The following is a 23,119-nucleotide window of genomic DNA, read 5'->3' on the forward strand; positions in this document are numbered from 1 at the left end:
ATTTTATTTTTATTATTACGCTATAAACACAAAGACACACACACTGTAGATGTCACCCGATGTCCTTTACCTGACTCACACAGATTCTGATCTGACTGCTGATTCAGGTCACATGACCACAGATCAGATATGGATCCACCTAAAAAAGATGTGGATTTGAGCCCGCCGGTAATGTGAATGCAGACATACACACACACACACACACATACACACACACACACCCACACACACCAGGGGACAGAAGTCTAAATCAGACCTAAGGATGTATTTAGCTTTTAAAGAATGAAGTTGTAATCACAGTAATTTTGTGTGTGTGGTATTAGATTAGTGTTGGTGTGTGTGGGTGTACATATGTATTAGATTAGTGTGTGTGTGTGTGTGTGTGTGTGTGTGTGTGTGTATGTATTAGATTAGTGTCGGTGTGTGGGTGCAGGAATTGTTTTTGCTCTGTGTCTTGTGCATGCAGATGAAAGTCAAGGCTATGACTCACTCGTACGGGAGCGTAATCATCACACTGCAGTGACGGAGCCTTAATTAGCACACAACCTCGTTAACCATCTCACTTAACCCCACTGTAGTGTGCACTACTTAACACCACTGTAGTGTGTGTCCTTTATCATAATCAATCTCTCTCCTACACACATACACACACACAAAGAGGTAGAGAGTAAAGGTTTTTTTTTTTTTGATGTGAGAGGAAGTGTGGTGAATAGGGAGGTGAGACGAGCCGCACTGCAGGACGGCAGTTTGTGGTTTTACTTCTTATTTAGCTGTTGCCTGTTTTACATCCGGCTAAAGTTCGAGCGATAGTGGTGTGGTACGCAAGTTGGTAGTGTACGATGGTGAGACAGGAGACATAAGGGGGAACTTATAAGCACAATCCACATCTATCTAAACACAGTCTCAGCTAGAGGTCTAGACGGCCTGGTCGGCACCTTAGCTAGTGGTCTAGACAGCCCGATCGGAGACTCACCTAGAGGTCTAGACGGCCCGATCGGAGACTCACCTAGAGGTCTAGACGGCCTGATCGGAGACTCACCTAGAGGTCTAGACGGCCCGATCGGAGACTCGGCTAGAGGTCTAGACGGCCCGATCGTAGACTCGGCTAGAGGTCTAGACGGCCCGATCGTAGACTCGGCTAGAGGTCTAGACGGCCCGATCGTAGACTCGGCTAGAGGTCTAGACGGCCCGATCGTAGACTCGGCTAGAGGTCTAGACGGCCCGATCGTAGACTCGGCTAGAGGTCTAGACGGCCCGATCGTAGACTCGGCTAGAGGTCTAGACGGCCCGATCGTAGACTCGGCTAGAGGTCTAGACGGCCCGATCGTAGACTCTGCTAGAGGTCTAGACGGCCCGATCGTTGACTCACCTAGAGGTCTAGACGGCCCGATCGGAGACTCGGCTAGAGGTCTAGACGGCCCGATCGGAGACTCGGCTAGAGGTCTAGACGGCCCGATCGGAGACTCGGCTAGAGGTCTAGACGGCCCGATCGGAGACTCGGCTAGAGGTCTAGACGGCTCGATCAGGGAGACTCGGCTAGAGGTCTAGACGGCTCGATCAGGGAGACTCGGCTAGAGGTCTAGACGGCTCGATCAGGGAGACTCGGCTAGAGGTCTAGACGGCCCGATCGGAGACTCGGCTAGAGGTCTAGACGGCTCGATCAGGGAGACTCGGCTAGAGGTCTAGACGGCTCGATCAGGGAGACTTGGCTAGAGGTCTAGACGGCTCGATCAGGGAGACTTGGCTAGAGGTTTAGACGGCCCCATCGGGGACTCGGCTAGTGGTCTTAACCTGATCGGAATCTCAGCTAGAGGTCTAGATGGTCCAGTCGCCACCTCAGCTAGAGGTCTAGACGCCGAGTGCAGAATGGTTTGTGTGGTTACCTGTGTAGATAAAGATGATGTCATTTCCAGGTGAAAGCTGCAGCAGGATTTGAGCTCCTTGTGGAAATGAGACTTTAGATGTTGTGATGAAGTACTGGAGGTTTGTGTACAGTACATGATGTACATCGTGTGTGTGTGTGTGTTTAAGGAAAAATAGTGAATGTATTCAGTGGTGTGTGTGAATAAAAGATTTTTTTATGCCTGTCCTGTAATTCATTTAAATCAGTAAATGTAACACTAAACACTGATGTGTGTGTGTGTGTGTGTGTGTGTGTGTCTCAGCTTTCACACGGTGCTGTAAGGACAGCGGGGTGCTCATGGTGGTGAAGTGCAGAGAGGAGAACAGCGCCCTGAAACAGTGCATCACCAGCTAGTAAGTCCACTGTGTGTGTGTGTTACACCCACACTGATGTGATGGTGTGTGTGTGTTTTACACCCACATTTATATGATGGTGTGTGTGTGTTTTTTACACCCTCACTGATGTGATGGTGTGTGTGTGTGTGTTTTACACCCACACTGATGTGATGGTGTGTGTGTGTGTGTGTTCAGTTACACAGATCCAGCATTCTATGAGGAGTGTAAGCAGCAGTACATCAAAGAGAAGCAGGAGTATCAGCGCACTGGCATCCCTGCTAAACACCGCGCACAGAGAGTACCAACCAGCATGTAGATCACACACACACACACACACACACACACTGCTGTTTATATTCATGACTAAACCTCATATAAATTCATAGAGAGTTTTAATCACATCAGATGGAATTTCCTCCGCTGGGACTCACTTGTGCTCACACACACACACACACATTGTTTTTTAATGTACTTTTCTTATAATCTTTAATTTTCTTGCTTCTTGCGAGATCATCAGTTTTGTTTGAAAGTGAAAGTCTCTCTCACACACACACAGTTTGTCAGGACACTGAGCTGTGTGTGTGAGAAACCTGTAACTGATGTGACTTAATAAATGTAATAAACACTGTGTGTGTGTTCCTCTCATTCTCTGATGGTGTTTAAACTGAATAGAACATTCAGGTGTGTGTGTGGACGCGAGAAGTGACAGGTGTGGTGTGAATAAATCCAGCGACCTTTGACCTTTTAGAGAACTGTTAATGGAGATGATGTCACCAGAGCAGAACAAGGTGTGTGTGAGTGAGATGTAGAGTACACACATGATACACACATGACGCGCGCCGGCCCTCACAGCAGCAGCAGCAGTTTAAACATCATTCATGAGTTTAATGAATATTCATGAGAAAGGGGGTTGGACTTAATGAAGATATTCAGTGTAAACAGAACTGATTAAAAATTTATGTTCTAATGTTACATCTCTCACACCTGATGTGTGTGTGTGTGTGTGTGTGTGAAACCCAGATCATGATGTGTGAAGTTGTACACAAACACAAACACTAACATTCAGCTGACTTTATTATTTACAAAGAGAGAGTCGAGCTAGAAAACGATGTACGTCAGCTGCACGTTGCATTTGGGCACCGACGCAGACACACACACACACACACACACACGGATAAAATAACACCACGAAACAGAGCCACTCACCCACTGTGCACAAACACACTAATCACATTTACATCAGTTTCCTATTCATCTGATTTATCAACACACACACACACACACACACACACACACACACACACACACTGGTCCTTCATTTAGCACATTAACGCTTGTACTGTTCGATACAGCACTGGGAGTGTGTTAGTCTAAACACAACTGTAAACCTTCACACACACATTTTCCAAGCCGTTCTCTTTCTCACACACACACACACACACACACACACACCCTGTGCTCCGATTCCTGTTTAATCACCCTGATCGAATCACAATCTCTCTCACTCACACACACACACATATATATATATATATACTGTATATATTAGATCTCTAAGTTGAGTTTAAAAGTAAGTGCCCCCTCCCCATAGACCTCTCTCCCGCTGTATGTTAGCTACAGCGCTATGCAAGTTTTTAGCCCTCGTTTATAAAAGAGCTATTAGCTTTCTAGCTAGCTGGCTAACCACGTTTAGCGGACACAGCACCTGACGGCTGAGTAGCTGACTAGCTTTAGCTTTTAATTTTTTACTTATAATTCTGTAGAAACAGTGTTTAGAGCAACAGAACAACTGACTTTATAGTAAAACTTAAAAAAGAAAAAAACAAAACGTGATAAGAGCAATGACTTCTGGGTAAATTTACTCCTGAAGAGGGAGAGGTGAGGGCACATTATACAGCGGACTGGAGCTTTCTGTCAGTCAGGAGAATAAAAACATCAAGACAGGAAAGAGAACACACACGCGCACACACACACACACACACGCGCTCTCTCTGGAAGTGTATGTACAGGCCCAGGTGAGAGCAGTGTGAGGTATCTCAGTCTGGGCGGCGGTCTTAAGGCAGGATGTGATTGGACGAGTCACGTGTCCGTCAGTACGGCTTGGACCACTCGGCGCTGCTGGACTTTGGCCCCTCCCAAAACAGTGGGTGGTCCGGTGCGGGGTGGGCGGGGATAGACCAGGAGCCATCGTCCAATGAGGAGGCGGCGTGCTGAGGTGGGCCGGGCGGGCCGGCGGGGCTTCCTAAAGGGGAGGGGCGGTTAAGAGGCCACACCTCCTTCCAGTTCTCTGTGTATGAGGTTCCAGGGGGCGGGGCCACATGAAGGGGTGGGGCACTGGGGGGGCGGGGAATCGGAGCTCGGACAGGCGAATGGTTTGTGTCCACATCATCCAAACACTGCACAGGAACAGCTGAGGAGGCTACACACACACACACACACACACACACACACACACACCTGTTTTACATCAACAGTTACTTCACCTGATTTTTTTAAAATTATTAATTAATTTAATCTGATGATCTCATCCTAAAACAGACTGTGTGTGTGTGTATGTTTGTGTGTGTATGTGTGTGTGTGTGTGTACGTGTGTGTACGTGTGTATGTACATGTACGCGTGTGTGTGTGTGTATACCTCTCTTCAATACGGGTCTGTCTCTGAGTTTCTTCATCAGTTCACTCTGATTTTTCACCAGTGTGTGTAGACGGGACACTTCACTGCACACGTCCTCATACACACTCATTACTTTAGGCCTGCTAGCGCGCACACACGCGTGCACACACGCGTGCACACACACACACGCGCACACACACACACACACACAGCATAAAATTATTAAATTGTCTAAATTACGTCTATCTTTCAGTCTCTATCAGAGATATCTTATATAACCTGATTATACCTTAGTGATTAACTCATCATTTAATTAATAAAAATGTAACTTTATATTAAATATAAACAGAATTAACCATTTGTTTATCACACACACACAGTTGTGTATGTATTTTACTGCTGATATCAGCACTGAGTGTGTAACTATCGCTCTGTATCATACAGTGTGTTTAAAAATTAAATTTATTACAGTAAATTAAAACAGTTCTTAATTAAGAAATTAATGAGATAATTGTCTAAAATATTCAGTGATGAGATTATAACACAGCGCCCCCTAGTGTCAGTGATCCTCTACACTAGCGGGTATAATCATATACAGGTGCGGCTCAATAAATTAGAATATCATCGAGTCTAACTCGTATAGATATAGAATCATTACACACAGACTGATATATATTAAGTGTTTATTTCTTTTCATTTTGATGATTATAGTTTACAGCTAATGAAAACCTGAAATTCTGAAAATGTGAATATTGTGAAATATTGGAGACTCACACTCTAATCAGCTCATTAACACCTGCAGAGGTTCCCTGAGAGTTTAAATGGTCTCCCAGTCTGGTTGACTGGATGAGGTTCACAGAGCGCCGTGTCCAGCCACATCAATGCAAAGTTGAATGGAAGGAAAAAAATGTGATAGAAATAAAAAAGTGCAGAAGCAGCAGAGATAACCTCAGCCTTGAGAGGACTGTGAGATGGAGCATGTTCAAGATGTTGTGAAGATTCAGAAGGAGTGGCCTGCAGCTGGAGTCAGCGCTTTAAGAGCCACCACACACAGACCCACCCGGGACACGGGCCGAGGACCAAAGGACTGGACTGTTGCTCAGTGGACCAAAGTCCTCTTTTCATATGAGAGCTGCTTGAGGTCCAGTGTAAAGTTTGCACGGTCCGTGGTTTCCACACCACTGGTTTAAGGACCTCGGTACGTCCTGGGCTTCTACACAGTAACACCTCAGCAGTGCCTGATGGCCTTCACACCACAACGCATTGTTGCAGTAACTCATGCCAAAGGAGCCCCGCCCAAGTGCTGTACATGTTCATACTGTTCACTAGTCCAACATTTCGGTGTTAGAAACTTATTTATTTATTTATTTGGGCTTGACTAATATTTGAATTTTCTGAGATACTGAATTTTATAATCATCAAAAATGAAAGAAATAAACCAGTCTGTGTGTAATGAATCTATAGAATATACAAGTTTCACTTTATGAATTGAATTACGGAAATAAATCAACTTTTTGATATATTAAAATTTATTGAGATGCACCCGTGTGTATATATACACACAGTCAAGCACAAAACTATTCACACCCCTGGCAAATTCTGGCTAAAACTTTTATTCAACCAGCAAGTTTTTTTTTGTTTTTTGTTTTTTTTTACCGAAAATGACAGGCCTCTCGCAAAAGATAATAAGACGATGTACAAGAGGCATCATTGTGGAAAAAAACATTTCTTAGCTTTTATTTATATTTGAAAAAAAGGAGCATGTCCAAAATTATTTATACCCTTAGCAAACAGTCACAGTCTAAAGGGAAAATCCAAAGTTCAAAGTTCTAGTGTAAAAAGGAGAAGCCTTCAACCCCAAGAACACCATCTCCACTGGCAAACATGGTGGTGGGAACCTTATGTTTTAAGGGGGTGTTTTTCAGCTGGTGGACCAGAGAACCTAATCACAGTAAATGGCACCATGATAAAGGAGCAATACATCAACATTGTCCTAGACACCCAGTGACATTTCAGCACGACAATGACCCACAACACACAGCACAAGTGGTGAAGAAATGATTAGCAGACAAAAACATTAACGCTTTGCAGTGGCCCAGCCAGAGTCCTGAATTAAATCCAATTGAGAATCTGTGGAGGAGCTAAAGATCAGAGTGAAGGCAACTTAAAAGAGTTGGAGCTCATCGCTAAAGATGATGGGCAAAAAAAAAAAAAAAAAACAGTGCAGACGTGCAAAACGCTTCTGAGCAGTTCACAGCTTCTGAACTGTAGGAATATTTTGGACACGACACTTTTTGTAAATAAAAGGTGAGTAATAATTTTTTCCCACAATGATGCCTCTACGTCTTTATTATCTTCTGGGAGACGTTGATGTCATTTCTAAATTAAGAAAAAACTTGCTGGTTGAATAAAAGTACCTTCAAGTCAGAATTTGATGGGTGTAAATACTTTCGGTATTGACTGTGTCTGTATGTACATTTGTGTGTGTGTGTGTGTGTGTGTGTGTGTGTGTGTGTGTCTCAGGCATGTTTGTCATATTCACAGTAGCCAAGTGTACACTTCATAACCTTAACTCTGGTTTATTAATCACTCTCACACAGGGTGGTGTAATACCTGCAGTACGGTGGCGCCCCCTGCTGGATCTCATCATTCTTTACTGGGCTCTCAGACACCTCCTGTACACAAAGACAACAAATACATACAGATTTAATAGACCTGTGTGAAGAACACACACACACACACACACACACAGAGACAGACCTGTCGGAGGGTGCAGAGTGTGTGTAAGTGGTTGTTTTCCAGTCGGAGTCTCTGCACTTCCTCCTGTAGAGTGTGTATCTGCACTTCACTGCTGTCTCGATTCACGTGCCAGTAATCCTGTGTCTCATTCAGACTCTTCATCACTGCGCGCACACACACACACACACACACACACACAGATCAGGGCTTGGATATATACATATACCACTGTGTATTGTAGTGTGTATATTGTGTGAGTGTGTGTATAGTGTGTGTGTGTGTATATATAGTGTGAGTGTGTGGGTATCTATAGTGTGTGTACACAGTGGGGCAAAAAGGTATTTCATCAGCCACCAATTGTACAAGTTCTCCCAGTTAATAAGAAGAGAGAGGTCTGTAATTCTCTGTATACCTCAACTATTAGAGACTAAATAAGCAAAAAATTCAGAAAATTACGTTGTAGGATTTTTAATGAATTTATCAGTAAATTTCTCAGTAAAATAATATTTGGTCACCTACAAACAAGCAAGATTTCTGTCTCTCACAAACTCTTAATACAACTTCTTTAGGAGGCTCCTCAGTCCTCCACTCGTTACCTGTATTAATAGCATCTGTTATCAGTATAAAAGACACCTGTCCACAACCTCAAACAGTCACACTCCAAACACCATTAGCCCAAGACCAAAGAGCCGTCAAAGGACACCAGAAACTAAACTGTAGACCTGCACCAGGCTGGGGAGACTGAATCTGCAGTAGATAAGCAGCTTGGTGTGAAGAAATCAACTGTGGGAGCAATTATTAGAAAATAGAAGACACACAAGACCACTGATAATCTCCCTCCATCTGGGGCTCCACGCAGGATCTCACCCCGTGGGGTCAAAAAGATCACAAGAACTGTGAGCAAAAATCCCAGAACCACATGGGTGACCTAGTGAATGACCTGCAGAGAGCTGGGACCAAAGTAACAAAGGCTACCATCAGTAACAAAAATAGGTTCAAGATGGCGCCGGTGAGGTCGGCTGCCGTCACGACTGCTCCGACCACCTTTTCTTTGTTTTTGTTCTTTAAGTTAGTTTACAGCGTTTTAAAACCGGCAAAATTACCACCATGGGGTACATTAGTTATGATAGAGACACTCTTGTTTCTATTGGTATACAATGTACTCACAATTCGACGTTTTTAAGTGAGATCCTGAGGGACAACAAAGGACGCAACGCGAAGCGGCAGCCTCGAGGTAAACGAGCCGGCGTCAGGAACAGGCTGAGAGCCCGTGCACACCGCACACCTCTGCCTAGCATCCTGCTCGCCAACGTCCAGTCACTGGAAAACAAGCTCGATGACCTCAGGGCCAGGGTAAAGTTCCAGAGAGACATTCGGGACTGCAATCTCCTCTGCTTCACCGAGACATGGCTGAACCCAGCGGTGCCGGACCACGCCACCCAGCCGGCCGAGTTCTTCTCGGTTCACCGCATGGACAGGACACGGGACTCGGGGAAATCAAGGGGAGGCGGCGTGTGTTTAATGGTGAACAGCAGCTGGTGCAACAGCGCGAGCGTTGTTCCTCTCACACGCTCCTGCACACCAAACCTGGAACTACTGTCCATCATGTGTCGTCCTTTTTACCTTCCTCGGGAGTTTACATCGGTCATAATCAGCGCCGTTTATATTCCACCACAAGTGGACACTGCCTTATGCGAGCTGCATGAGGCACTCACACAACAACAAACACAACACCGGGACGCTGCGCTTATTGTGGCGGGGGATTTTAACAGTGCCAACCTCAAACGCGCAGCGCCGAACTTTTATCAGCACATCACCTGCCCCACCAGGGGCGAAAGGACACTGGACCACTGCTATACAACGGTCAAGGACGGCTACAAGGCACAATCTTGTCCACCGTTTGGTAAATCCGACCACGCCGCCATCTTCCTCATGCCAAAATACAAACAAAGGCTGAAACAGGAAGTTCCGGTTCAGAGGGAGGTCGGGTGCTGGACGGACCAATCGGTGGCCGCGTTACAGGACGCACTCGATGACGCAGTGTGGGACATGTTCAGAAACAGCTCCGATGGTGACGTCAGCGTGTTTACGGAAGCGGTTGTGGGATTCATCGGGAAACTAGCGGACGATACCGTAGAAAAAAAGACTATTAAAACGTTTCCCAACCAGAAGCCGTGGGTGGATAAAACCATCCGCGACGCTCTGAAATCTCGCACCGCTGCCTACAACACGGGACTCGCGTCGAGGGACATGGAACCATATAAGGCTGCGTCATACAGCGTCCGGAAGGCGGTGAAAGAGGCAAAGCAGCGCTACGGGAGGAAACTAGAGTCACAACTCCAACAGAGTGACTCTAGGAGCCTGTGGCAGGGATTATGGACAATAACGGATTATAAAGCACCAACATCCGGTATGATAAACGCAGACGTGTCTCTGGCAGACGAGCTGAACACTTTCTATGCTCGCTTCGAGGCTGCAGCTAAAGACGCTAGCGATGCTAATGCTAGCGGCGCTCACGGCTGCAGACAGGAAGTCACTGCCAGCACCGGAAGCGCGTTCATCATCTCAGAGCATGACGTGAGGAGAGCCTTCAAGAGAGTGAACACCAGGAAAGCAGCAGGACCAGACGGCATCTCAGGCCGTATTCTCAGAGCCTGCGCAGACCAGCTAGCACCTGTGTTCACTGAGATATTCAACATCTCTTTATCTCAGTCGGTGATCCCCACATGCTTCAAAGAGTCCATCATTGTTCCTGTCCCAAAGAAACCTCATCCTGCTTCCCTCAATGATTATCGCCCTGTAGCCCTCACCTCAGTAGTGATGAAGTGCTTTGAACGCCTGGTCAGAGACTTCATCATCTCTTTACTACCAGACACACTCGACCCACTACAGTTCGCTTATCGTCCAAACCGTTCCACGGACGATGCAATCTCTCATCTCCTCCATACATCTCTCACTCACCTGGACACTCAGAGGGGGAATTATGTGTAAATGCTCTACATCGACTACAGTTCTGCATTTAATACCATAATTCCCTCCACACTTACCACCAAGCTGGAGCACCTGGGACTCAGCTCATCAACGTGTCAGTGGATCTCCAATTTTCTGACTGGCAGACCACAGGCAGTAAGGATGGGCGGACATGTCTCAGCCTCCCTCACTCTCAGCACTGGAGCCCCCCAGGGTTGTGTTCTGAGCCCCCTGCTGTACTCTCTGTACACCCACGACTGCGTGGCCACTACCAGCTCCACCACCATCATCAAGTTCGCTGACGACACTGTTGTGGTGGGCCTGATCACGAACAACGATGAGACGGCCTACCTGGAGGAGGTTGGAAATCTGGAGAACTGGTGCCAGAGAAAAAATCTCCTCCTGAACGTCAGCAAGACAAAGGAGCTGATAGTGGACTTTAGTACAAAGCAGATGAGGAACTACCAGACCCCCGTCATCAACAGGAGCCCAGTGGAGAGAGTGGACAGCTTCAGATACCTCGGTGTTCACATCACGCAGGACCTGGCATGGTCCTGTCACATCAACACCGTGGTAAAAAAGGCCCGGCAGCGTCTCTACCACCTCAGACGCTTGAGAGACTTTAGACTGCCCTCCAAGGTGCTCAGGTATTCCTACTCCTGCACCATAGAGAGCATCCTGACGGGAAATATCACGACCTGGTTCGGGAACAGCACCATGCAGGACAGACGAGCTCTACAGAGGGTGGTGCGATCAGCTGAGCGCATCATCCGCATCGAGCTCCCTGACCTGCACTCAATCTACAGCAAGCGGTGCTTGACCAAGGCCAGGAAGATCGTGAAGGACCTCAGCCACCCCAATAACGGACTGTTTACTCTGTTGCGGTCTGGGAAGCGATTCCGCTCCTTGAAGGCCAACACAGAGAGACTGAGGAGGAGCTTCTTCCCGCAGGCGATAAGGTCTCTCAACCACAACCACACCACTATGCAGAACTAACAATCTTTTCATCTTTCTCATAATTGATCAAATCTATCAATCTTCTTACATCCATGAACACTATGGACAATTACATGCTCACCTTCCTTCATATATACACTACATGTCGTACGTTTACATCCTGGACCATTGCACAAAGACACTTTAATAACCTCTGCACAAAGTCACTTTGTTCTATGCATATTTGCACACACAGCACAGTATATTTCAATTTGTACAGTAGATTTCTATTTTTGCACATCATATTTCTATTTTTATTTTTAGTTCTATTTTTTTCCTAGCACATTTCTATTTTTATTTTTAGTTCTATTTTTCCTTGTTTAATTTAATTTTTTATTTAATTTCTATCGTATTTCTTTTATTCATATTTATCTCTTATTTGTAAACTTTAATTCTCTTCTAGGGTCAATGGCAGTCGTATAATGCATTTCACTACATTTCGTACTGTGTATGTTTGTGTATGTGACAAATAAAATTTGAATTTGAATTTTAACACACTGCGCCGCCAGGGACTCAAATCCTGCAGTGCCAGACGTGTCCCCCTGCTTAAACCGGTACACGTCCAGGCCCGTCTGAAGTTTGCTAGAGAGCATTTGAATGATCCAGAAGAGGATTGGGAGAATGTCATATGGTCAGATGAAGCACGGGGGTGGAAACATCATGCTTTGGGGCTGTTTTTCTGCAAAGGGACCAGGACGACTGATCCGTGTAAAGGGAAGAATAAATGGGGCCATGTATCGAGAGATTTTGAGTGAAAACCTCCTTCCAGAAGCGAGGGCATTAAAGATGAAAGGTGTCTGGGTCTTTCAGCATGACAATGATCCCAAACACACCGCCCAGCCAACGAAGGGGTCTCTTTGTAAGAAGCATTTCAAGGTCCTGGAGTGGTCTAGCCAGTCTCCAGATCTCAACCCCATAGAAAATCTTTGGAGGGAGTTGAGAGTCCGTGTTGCCCAGCGACAGCCCCAAAACATCACTGCTCTAGAGGAGATCTGCATGGAGGAACGGGACAAAGTACCAGCAACAGTGTGTGAACACCTTGTGAAGACTTACAGAAAACAACAGTATCTCAGTATTAAGATACTTTGTATTTGAGAGCTGTTCAGTTAAAGGTCCTCTCCTTCGTCTACACACACACCCACACACACACACTAGACAGTACAGAATGCTACAGTACAGAATTAACCAAATACTTATTTTCCACCATAATTTACTTTTTTTTAATTTAATTTTTAATTCATTCATTAAAAATCCTACAATGTGAATTTCAGTATTTTTTCCTTATTTAGTCTCTAATAGTTGAGGTATACAGAGAATTACAGACCTCTCTCTTCTTATTAACTGGGAGAACTTGTACAATTTGTGGTTGACTAAATACTTTTTTGCCCCACTGTATTGTGTGTGTGTGTGTGTGTGTGTGTGTGTGTGTGTGTGTGTGTGTGTTACCCTGGCTGGTCTCCATCTCTGATCTGAGCTGTAGTAGTTCCAGCTCTTTGGCCTGCAGCTGTTCAGTTAAAATCCTCTCTGACTCGGCTCTCTCCTTCTTCTACACACACACACACACACACACACACACACACACACACACACACACACACGACAGTACAGAATGCTACAGCTTTCTACAATATGTGTAGCAGCGTGTAACTCAGCAGATCAGATTAGCACTGACTCACATGACGGCCCCAATGTATTTGTGTCAGATGCAATATGGTGTTTTTATTCTCCTGTCCATCTCCATGTGATAAACTTGTCTCCATGAAGAGTTTACGTTTAAACAACATGCTTTTAAACACTTTTAGGAGGCACGTCCCATTGGACTCTCGGAAAGAACAATATCAGTCAGAACTGGGCCAGGGGTAGCTCAGTGGTTAAGGCATTGGACTACGGTTCGGAAGATCCCAGGTTTAAACCCCACAACCACCAGGTTACTCCTGTTGGGCCCTTAAGCGGGCCTTAACCCTCAACTGCTCAGATGTGTAATGAGATAATGTAAGTCGCTCTGAATAAGAGCGTCTGCCAAATGACGTAATGTAAATGTAACTGGATCAACCAAGGAGGACACACTGTCTGATCATCTCTGCATCTTCTTCTGAGGTTTCTGTGTCTCACCATCACTTACACCTGACTGTAACCCCATGCAGAGGTTCTCCATCTACTGACGCTTGCCCTGTGTCTCTTCTGGCTGGACCTTACATCATTACCAATGAACATTCAGACACACCTCCAGACTTAACCTGCAGAAGACCCAGACTTAACCTGCAGAAGACCCAGACTTAACCTGCAGACACACCTCCAGACTTAACCTGCAGAAGATCCAGACTTAACCTCCAGACACACCTCCAGACACACCTCCAGACACACCTCCAGACTTAACCTGCAGAAGACCTAGACACACCTCCAGACTTAACCTGCAGAAGACCCAGACACACACCTCCAGACATAACCTCCAGACATAACCTCCAGACATAACCTCCAGACATAACCTCCAGGGGACGCAGGCGCTAGAAACTACCCGTCACTGCAGTTACCACACACTGATAATGAGAGGAAAAGTGAATAATGTTGCATTATTTTACAGATTATTTTAGTTGGATGATGAGGGACATCTGGGAGTTCAGGGGGAAAATTCATCTCCTGTACTTTTTAAGGGTCTCAACTCGCCTGCGGTCTGTTTCATCTCCACCGCCACCCAACTGGAGCCCAACCTGAACCCCTCCTTGTCCTAGGATCAGAATAATCCTGATTTTCTTTGGACCAAACACATCCCACTACGATAAAAACACATTTAAGCGACACATCCTGAAGGTTTGATCAGAACAGGACCAGATTATGGGATCTAATCCTATTTTCTAATCCTTTTTTATTCCATTGAGTTAAATCTAATAACTGAAATTCGTTCAAGTTACTTTTACAAGACTAGGCGCCGATTTTGGATTTAATAATTAGGTTTTGGGATTTTAGGTGAAAGATTTTGGGTTCAGCAGCTGGAATTTTTGGGATCCCTGATCATCGTCCCAGGTCCAGGATCCCGAACCATGAACACTAAACTCCAGGAGGTGAATTCAGAGGCTTACATCTCAGACCCTAAAATTGACCCCTTTTTTGTTTTGTTTTTTTTCCAGTACAACATCTTTTCCACTCTGTGTGTGTGTGTGTGTGTGTGTGTATGTGTACCAGTTTACTGAGCTCTGCCTGAAGGTCTTTCTTCTCCATGTAGATTCCACGATACGCACTGAACGCTTTATTCATGTACTGCGGCCCTTCAGAGGGGGGGGCTTCAGGTCTGAACAACTGCGCGCACACACACACACACACACACACACACACAGTAATATAACAGTGAGACTGGATTCTGTGTACACACACTGACTTGTTCTGCAGGTGTGTGTGTGCTAATTTTTGTTTCTTTTAGTTCTGAATGACTGAAGCTCCGCCCCCGTGCTCCTATTGGCTGACAGGGCGAGCGTCTCTGCACAAGATGAACAGCACACACCTTGTCCTCCAGCTGTTTGACCCGTTTGCGCAGCAGCGTGTTCTCCTTCTCCGTGTCCCTCAGACGCTTCTTGATGTCCTCGTAGGCGGTGACGAGGGCGAAGTGAGACGCCACAGACTCGTCCCCCGAGCACAACGCCACTGGGCTCTCGGCCGCGTACGCCGTCTCGTGCTTCAGGATACAGATATCATCATCCGCCTGGGGAGACTCCATCATCACCCTACACACACACACACACACACAGGACGTGATCAGATCACACTTTACACTGTATACGTCTAATAAGAAGAGAGAGAGAGAGAGAGAGAGAGAGAGCAGGAAGATAAAAGGATTAATAAGATAAAAGGAATATATGAAGTCAGCAATAAAGTATTTATACAGAGTGTTAGAGGATAACACACAGCTGATACATGTGTGTGTGTGTGTTTTAAACAGCTTTACACACACACACCTGTTTATATTACAGTACTGCTCTGAATAATTTACACCACGATACAGTCTTTAATTTTATGACATTTTATTGAGAATTCCCCACTGTGTGTGTGTGTGTGTGTGTGTGTGTGTGTTTTAATAATAAGGATGTGTAATATTTAATGTGTGTGAGATATACACCTACAGTGCTTTGCAAAAGTATTCCCACCCCTTGAACTTTTCCACATGTTGTCACGTTACAGACACAAACGTAAATGTGTTTATTGTGAGTTTGTGTGACACATCGATACAAAGTGGTGCATCATTGTCAAGTGGAAGGGAAATAATAAACGGTTTAAGGAATTTATTACAAATAAATATCTGAAAAGTGTGGCCTGAGTCAGTACTCTGTAGAAGCACATCTCACTGTAATTACAGCTGCAGGTCTTTGGGGCGTCTCTACAGCCTTACACGTCTAGACAGAGACACTCGAGCTCAGTCAGATCGGTGCAGAGCGTCTGTGAGCAGCAGCAGTTTTCAGGTCTCACCACAGATTCTAAATTGGATTTTTGTCTGGACTTTGACAGGACCGTTCTAACACATGAACATGCTTTGATCTAAACCACTCCACTGTAGCTCTGGCTGTGTGTTCAGGCTTCCTGCTGGAAGGTGAAGCTCCGCCCCATAGCATTTTGAGTTAAGGTCAATAAATTCTGTTCTCATCTGACCAGAGCATGTTCTTCCCCCATGCTTGCTGTCACAAACTGCAAACAGGCCTCCTCATGGTTTCCTTTGATCAATGCCTTTCTTCTCACCACTCTTCCATCAAGGCCAGATTTGTGGAGGTCACGACTAATAGTTGTCCTGTGGACAAGTTCTGCGACCTGAGCTGAGGATCTCTGCAGCTCCTCCTGAGTTCCCACGGGCCTCTTGGCTACTTCTCTGATTAATGCTCTCCTCGCCCGGCCTGTCGATCTAGGTGGACGTCCATGTCTTGGTAGGTTTGCAGTAGTGCCGTACTCTTTCCATTAGATGATGGAGTGAACAGTGAGCTCAGTGAGATGTTCAAAGTTTAGGATGTGTTTTTATAATCTAACCCTGCTTTAAACTTCTCCGCACCTTCATCCCTGACCCTGTCTGCTGTGTTCATTTTAAAATTCCTTAAACCGTTTATTATTTCCCTTCCACTTGACAATGATGCACCACTTTGTATCGATGTGTCACACAAACTCACAATAAACACATTTACGTTTGTGTCTGTAACGTGACAACATGTGGAAAAGTTCAAGGGGTGGGAATACTTTTGCAAGGTACCGTATAACGAAGAGAGAGAGAGAGAGAGTAAAGCGAAGTGTGTAGATTAGTTAGTGCTCAGTAAAACACACTCATGTGTTCACTGCGGTGTGTGTGTGTGTGTGTGTGTGTGTGTGTGTGTTTATTAGGATCTGACTTAGAATAAGATTTAAATCCTGAACATGCAGATTATTCACACTGTTAGTGTCGTGTAGATTAGTGATTAGTCAGGACTTCTGAAGTGTGTGAGAGTGTGTGAGAGTGTGTACAAACCGAAAGAGAAAGTGTTCCTCTATGAGAAAGCAGACAGCAATAAACCCTGACACATGAGGAGGATAAAACTCTCCTGTGGAGAAGAGAAGCTCGGATTAATCACCTGATTTCAGAAACACACACATACATACACACACACACACATACACACACACACACATACACACACACACACACACACAGAGAAAGGGGACTCAGTTTACAGTCTAACCCTAGTGTTCACACACACACACACACACACTCTCACACACACACACACACACACACTCTCACACACACACACACACACTCAGACTGAGGGTAAGATCAGTCAGGACTCACCGAGATGTTGGTGTGGATCAGACTGAGGGAGAGATCAGACTCATGATCAGACTTTACTGAGACTCTGAGAGCTGCGCAGGCGCTCTGACACAAACATAAACCAGGAAGTACATCACCTCGATGACGTAGCACTTCCGGCGGAAACAGAAACCACAAACACACAAACAACTAGCTTCTTTTAGACGGACTGCTGGAGAATGATGTACACAGCGCCATGGCCCTCTCTCTCTCACACACACACACACACACACTGAGAAATACGACGCAAAAAAAGCGCCTCAGCGTTGGAGGCGATCTGCGCATGCGTCGTCACTGACAGCGCCTCAGCGTTGGAGGCGATCTGCGCATGCGTCGTCACTGACAGCGCCTCAGCGTTGGAGGCGATCTGCGCATGCGTCGTCACTGACAGCGACAGTGTCGTGGTTGTTGCTAGGGCAAAATTCTCCTGTGTTGTAATTATTATAAATAGATGTTTTTTTTTTAATATACACATAGAAACACACTGCGCTTACTGTTTATATGTAACAGTATTACAAAAAATATACATTTAAAGTCAGGTTCTTATTTTGTGTAAAGGATATTATTCAGTTAAATACAGTGCCAAAAAACAACAAAAACCCTTTCTCTCTCTCTCTCACACACACACACACACACACACACACTGTAATATTTTATTTTTTCGATAATCAGAACATGTATTTCAGTCCAGAGTTTCTCACAAATTTCTCTCTAATTTCTCTTCATGGTGAGAGACGGAGGGCTGCGTAAAGTCTTCTCCTGTACGTCCCACAGCGTCTCACTGGGGTTAACGTCTGGACGTCTGATGTCCAGTTCATGTGTGTAAAAAATGTCATGCCCCCATAGTCCAGGAACATGGCCGTGCCATCGGGGAGGAAGGAAACCCTCCATAGATGTGATCCTCTGGTGGTTCAGTACATTCAGGTGGTCAGCTGACTTCATTTTATTGCCCCATAACATTACTGAGTCTAGACCTGAGTAACTGATCAAGCCCAGGTTTAATAGTGAAAGTAAGAGCATTTCTACACACACACACATTCTGACATGGGTGACATGTGATGGGTAAGGACAGGACTGTCTTCTGACATGGGTGACATGTGATGGGTAAGGACAGGACTGTCTTCTGACATGGGTGACATGTGATGGGTAAGGACAGGACTGTCTTCTGACATGGGTGACATGTGATGGGTAAGGACAGGACTGTCTTCTGACATGGGTGACATGTGATGGATAAGGACAGGACTGTCTTCTGACATGGGTGACATGTGATGGGTAAGGACAGGACTGTCTTCTGACATGGGTGACATGTGATGGGTAAGGACAGGACTGTCTTCTGACATGGGTGACATGTGATGGGTAAGGACAGGACTGTCTTCTGACATGGGTGACATGTGATGGGTAAGGACAGGACTGTCTTCTGACATGGGTGACATGTGATGTGTAAGTAATGAGAGGCTCCTCACTGCAGCCGTCAGGGTTAAATAACATGTTACAGCTGAAGCGGATTAATCACTGCAGTAATTATTTAATGGGACGATCTTGACTATTCACTTAGTTACATCCAGGTGCTGACTTTTTTTTTTTTTTTCTGGCAGTGTGTACTGCTCGTTGTTTATCCTGGGAGGCCGATGTTTCAGACGTGAAGCAGACAGACAGTCCGATCATGGCTCTGGAGTGCTAAGAATTCTTTCTACCTTTATAGTATCCAGAGAAATTCTCTGTACAGTGCCAGTCTTACTTAGATGCTAATGACGTTCTTGAGGTCTTCCAGTCTGGTTTTGAAGCTCTCCACAGCACCGAATCGGCCCTCTTAATGATCTCTTGATAACTATTGACTCAGGAAGTTTCACTATTCTTCTGGTTTTAGATCTCACAGCTGCATTTGACACTGTGCATCATTCCATCCTCATATATCATCTGCAGCACAGTGTGGGCATTACTGGTTCTTCCCTGAACTGGCTCAGATCTTCCCTGAGGGACAGAAGTTTTTCTGTTGGTCTTGGTGGCTCACAAGGGTCTATTCTTGGGCCTTTATGATTTTTACTTTACCTCCTGCCATTGGCATCCATTATTAAGGAGCACAGAATGCCTTTTTACTGTTTTGCAGATGATATTCAAATTGATCTTCCACTGAAACAGAGGAACACTGACACTACTTTTGGAATGCTTAGAGGATGCCAAAGCATGGATGGCTGTAAATCCTAAAGAGTCTGTGTATCTGACCTGAAATCTGAATGAGACTAAAACTGAAGTTCTGGTATTTGGACCCAGTGGAGCATGTGTTGACCCTTTCACTGACACATGCGCCCCTAAATTGTGTGTGGGGAGCAGCTTTTACTCACAGTTCCTAAATCTAGGTTGAAGAGCCTTTTTAGCCTTTGCAGCATTTTCAATCGTGCCTTTTCAGTAGCTGCCTCTTAACTTTGGTATAAGTCGTCCCTGTACATCCGGCAGGCCGACGCTCTCTATGTTTAAATCTCACCTTAAGACCTTTTATACACTTTAGCTTTTAATACAGAGTGATGAGGTATTCTTCTCCCTGTTTTTATTTATTTATTGTTTTACTGTTTTATTTGCTTACTTTATACAATGAGGGTGGACTTTTTATTGTTGTATATCATTTTATTTGGATATTATTTCCTTTTATTTTCCTATTTATGCATGTTTTTATTGTCTGTTTCCAGTTATTTTAGGACTGTACAGCACTTTGTGCAAGTACTTTGTTAACAAGTTATGTTAAATTTGCTTTAAAAATAAATTTGACTTGATATTTTTCTAGTATTTCCTTTTTAAGTAACTCATTTTTAAGACTCTTTATATTCCAATGCCATGGCTTTATTGTAAAAGTGCCTATGGTGGAATACTTAGTGTGTGAACTTTGTGTTTGTGTGTGATTCAGTGGTGATTCATGTGTCTAATATTCAGGCATTAGTTATGAACTATTAATGATTAGACAAAACTCATTTCAAGAGTAAATGTTGTAGTATTTATAGTTTTTCTGAAACCTTTGTCTTATTTTTTTAAGATCTTTGTCCTAATCTAAAAAAGGGGGTAGGGCTTTTTCATATTTAGCTCCAAAGCTTTGGAATAGCCTTCCAGACAGTGTTCGGGCTCAGACACAGTTTCCCAGTTTAAAAGTAAACTCAAGATCTGGCATACGCGTAACTCATCCCATAACTTCATACTTCAGTACATCTATCCTGAAGGCTATTTATTTATACTATTTATTTCTCTACCCATCCCGAGGCATCTGGAGATTGTACCAGCTTCAGTAGACAAAGGCCAACCCTGTGAGGATCCTGAGGCCTCCAGAGAAGGACCAGCTCCAGCTGGATTCTGCTTTATGATGGTTGGAGCTACACATCCTGCTCCTGTGCTCCCAGTGATCCAGACTCCATCTGCTCTCTGCACCTACTGACTCCCTGTGCTGAACTGGACTTCATGTTAATCTACACAACTTCTGTTATATTGAACTTTCACCTGCACAACACACATGATGTTATTTCTATCTGTTATCACCCAGATGAGGATGGGTTCCCTGTTGAGTCTGGTTCCTCTTAAGGTTTCTTCGTATTGCCATCTCAGGGAGTTTTTCCTTGCCACTGTCGCCGTCACCCTTGGCTTGCTCATCAGAGACATTTCATTCATCATTCATTCATCTCGTTATTATCTAGACACATTTTTCTCACACATACACAATTTATTATTATTATTATTATTATTATTAATTTATTATTATTATTTCATTATATATATATAATTAATTATTATTTTTTAATGAATTTCTTAACTTTTTGTGAAGCTGCTTTGAGACAATGACCATTGTTAAAAGCGCTATATAAATAAAATTTAATTAAATTGAATTTTTACAGATAAATAATTTAAGTGTTTTTTTATTTTATTAATTAATTTGACTGTAGTTACAGGCCCGTAGCCAACCTAGTGCAAGGGGGGGTTCTTTTTTTTTTTTAAAGTGGACCTTTTTCACTCCAAACCCCCCCCCCCCACACACACACACAAACACAGTTCAAAAGTTTAAAAACCAAACTAATGACAGAATACATTCAATGAATTGTTATTTACATAGTCTATTAATTAGGCGAAATATAATAAAATATGTTAAATTCAACCTTTAAAATCCCAGTTATATAGCATAATTCAATCTTTATTGGCATGTCGAGCATTTACACTAGGCTATGATTTACATTCAGAACGTAAAGAGATCGAAATGAGGGGAAAAATATAAAACGAATATAAACAAATATAAAAATATTAAAAATAATTATCTAATAATAATATACAAATATTACGGGGAAAAGACGATCAGTTAATGTACTTACAAAACTGTGGGATGGATAAAAATTATTTTTTGTGGGCTTATTTTATTTTATGTTTTATGTAACAATTATTCATGATAAACTTTATTCGAATGCTGTCTACACCGCATATAGACACTAGACAGCATCGCCTATGGTTAATAGAATAATTTAATAAATTTACTAATTTAATATAATAATTTATTAATTCAAAATAAAATGTTAATAAATTGCATGGTTAAGCAGGTTTGTTTACGCATTGAACTCGTCGTTCTTTCGTTTCTTTTTATCCATCAGATAGGCTCCTGTCTGTTAATGTTTATTTAAGATGTTACAGACTTGTCATAGCCATTCAGACTGCTGAAGAAAAGGCACAAGAGAACCATTCTGTGTGTGATGTGGGGTTGACAATTAGCCAAGGGCGTAGATTTGCTCTGGACATTGGTGGGGACCTATGACTCCACCAATGCAAATGAAACATCTCAAACATCAGTATATATAAAAGTAGATCACATCTAAACATGAACTAGTGTTAGGTTCCACACAACAGCTCAATGCCTATTGCTCCTATATGAAGGAGCCAAAAAGACCCTTCTGTCCATCGCTGTCTGATATAAAGCACAGTTGTTTAGGTTCTGTCACCTGACAAACAGGATAAACACATGCCATTTAAACAGCAATCCTTTTATTTCACTTTCTCTGAGTCTTAGTGTGCAAATCTCGAATCAAATCATTAATGTTTGCCAAGTCAGTGAATGCATATTAAAAATTATTTGTGCCAAGTGGATTGTCTATTGGTGAACCGTCAACAAAATTCTATCCATGGCAATATTAGTATGTAGCACATCAATTTCTTGAACAAGACTGATTTCTGACAAATAGTCGTCATTAGATTAGGAGAACTGACAGGGATGATATTTATACCTTTACATTTAGCTGTTTAATCTGAGGTTAGTTTAAAGTCCGTATTCACAGACTGTAGCCTGTCCTGCTATAATGAGTGTACATCAAAGCGGTAAAAATAATAATAATAATAATAAAAAACACCACTAGCATTAAAGTTAACTGTTGTTGTTACTTTGATGGACTTTGATAGATTCACTAGCGAACTTAAAGTGACTTACACTTTTCTTTGAAAAAAAAGCTCCTCATGTCCAGCTTTTTTCTTTCTTTCTTTCTTTCTTTTTTTTTTGCTGCCGCCACCCTCACATGTACGTCACCCAACACACCTTTTTACACGGAAAAAAAAATCCACTGCATTTGGCGCTGCTTGTATCTGAACGCAGCCATAGCCTCTCACATGAGAGCAGGGAAAGGCACAGCCAATCAAAATGTTCATATGTGTTTAGGGGGCGGGACGACTCAAGGAGAGAACGTGATTTATCCCTTTCTGCGTGTCTAGGTTAATGTTGATTTTTTTTAAGTGGATTAAAT

At 43.7% G+C, this 23,119-nt stretch overlaps 2 protein-coding genes across 3 annotated transcripts in view; one reads left to right on the top strand and one right to left on the bottom strand.

Moving 5' to 3' along the window:
* cmc1 (C-x(9)-C motif containing 1) overlaps nucleotides 1-2,866 on the top strand; it is an 8,333-nt gene extending 5,467 nt beyond the window's left edge. Inside the window, exons 3-4 of the mRNA XM_053490661.1 lie at nucleotides 2,166-2,256; nucleotides 2,434-2,866. Coding sequence (XP_053346636.1) covers nucleotides 2,166-2,256; nucleotides 2,434-2,554 — 212 coding nt within the window. The 3' untranslated portion in view covers nucleotides 2,555-2,866. The remainder of the gene's footprint in view (nucleotides 1-2,165; nucleotides 2,257-2,433) is intronic.
* Nucleotides 2,867-3,102: 236 nt separating this feature from the next.
* azi2 (5-azacytidine induced 2) lies at nucleotides 3,103-17,572 on the bottom strand. 2 transcript variants are annotated; one of them, XM_053490659.1, is made up of 9 exons: nucleotides 17,352-17,572; nucleotides 17,031-17,103; nucleotides 15,054-15,273; nucleotides 14,735-14,851; nucleotides 13,004-13,103; nucleotides 7,613-7,755; nucleotides 7,466-7,527; nucleotides 4,874-4,992; nucleotides 3,103-4,657 (listed from the first exon to the last, which is right to left on the bottom strand). In XM_053490659.1, the coding sequence occupies exons 3-9, from the start codon at nucleotides 15,267-15,269 to the stop codon at nucleotides 4,329-4,331; spliced, it is 1,086 nt and encodes a 361-aa protein (XP_053346634.1). In that variant the 5' UTR covers nucleotides 15,270-15,273; nucleotides 17,031-17,103; nucleotides 17,352-17,572; the 3' UTR covers nucleotides 3,103-4,328. The 2 variants fall into 2 exon arrangements, with proteins under 2 accessions (XP_053346634.1, XP_053346633.1); XM_053490658.1 differs by having other exon boundaries at nucleotides 4,874-4,995; nucleotides 17,352-17,571.
* Nucleotides 17,573-23,119: the final 5,547 nt, after the last annotated feature.

The sequence above is a fragment of the Clarias gariepinus genome, unplaced genomic scaffold (assembly GCF_024256425.1).
Source record: "Clarias gariepinus isolate MV-2021 ecotype Netherlands unplaced genomic scaffold, CGAR_prim_01v2 scaffold_30, whole genome shotgun sequence".
Classification (NCBI taxonomy): domain Eukaryota; kingdom Metazoa; phylum Chordata; class Actinopteri; order Siluriformes; family Clariidae; genus Clarias; species Clarias gariepinus.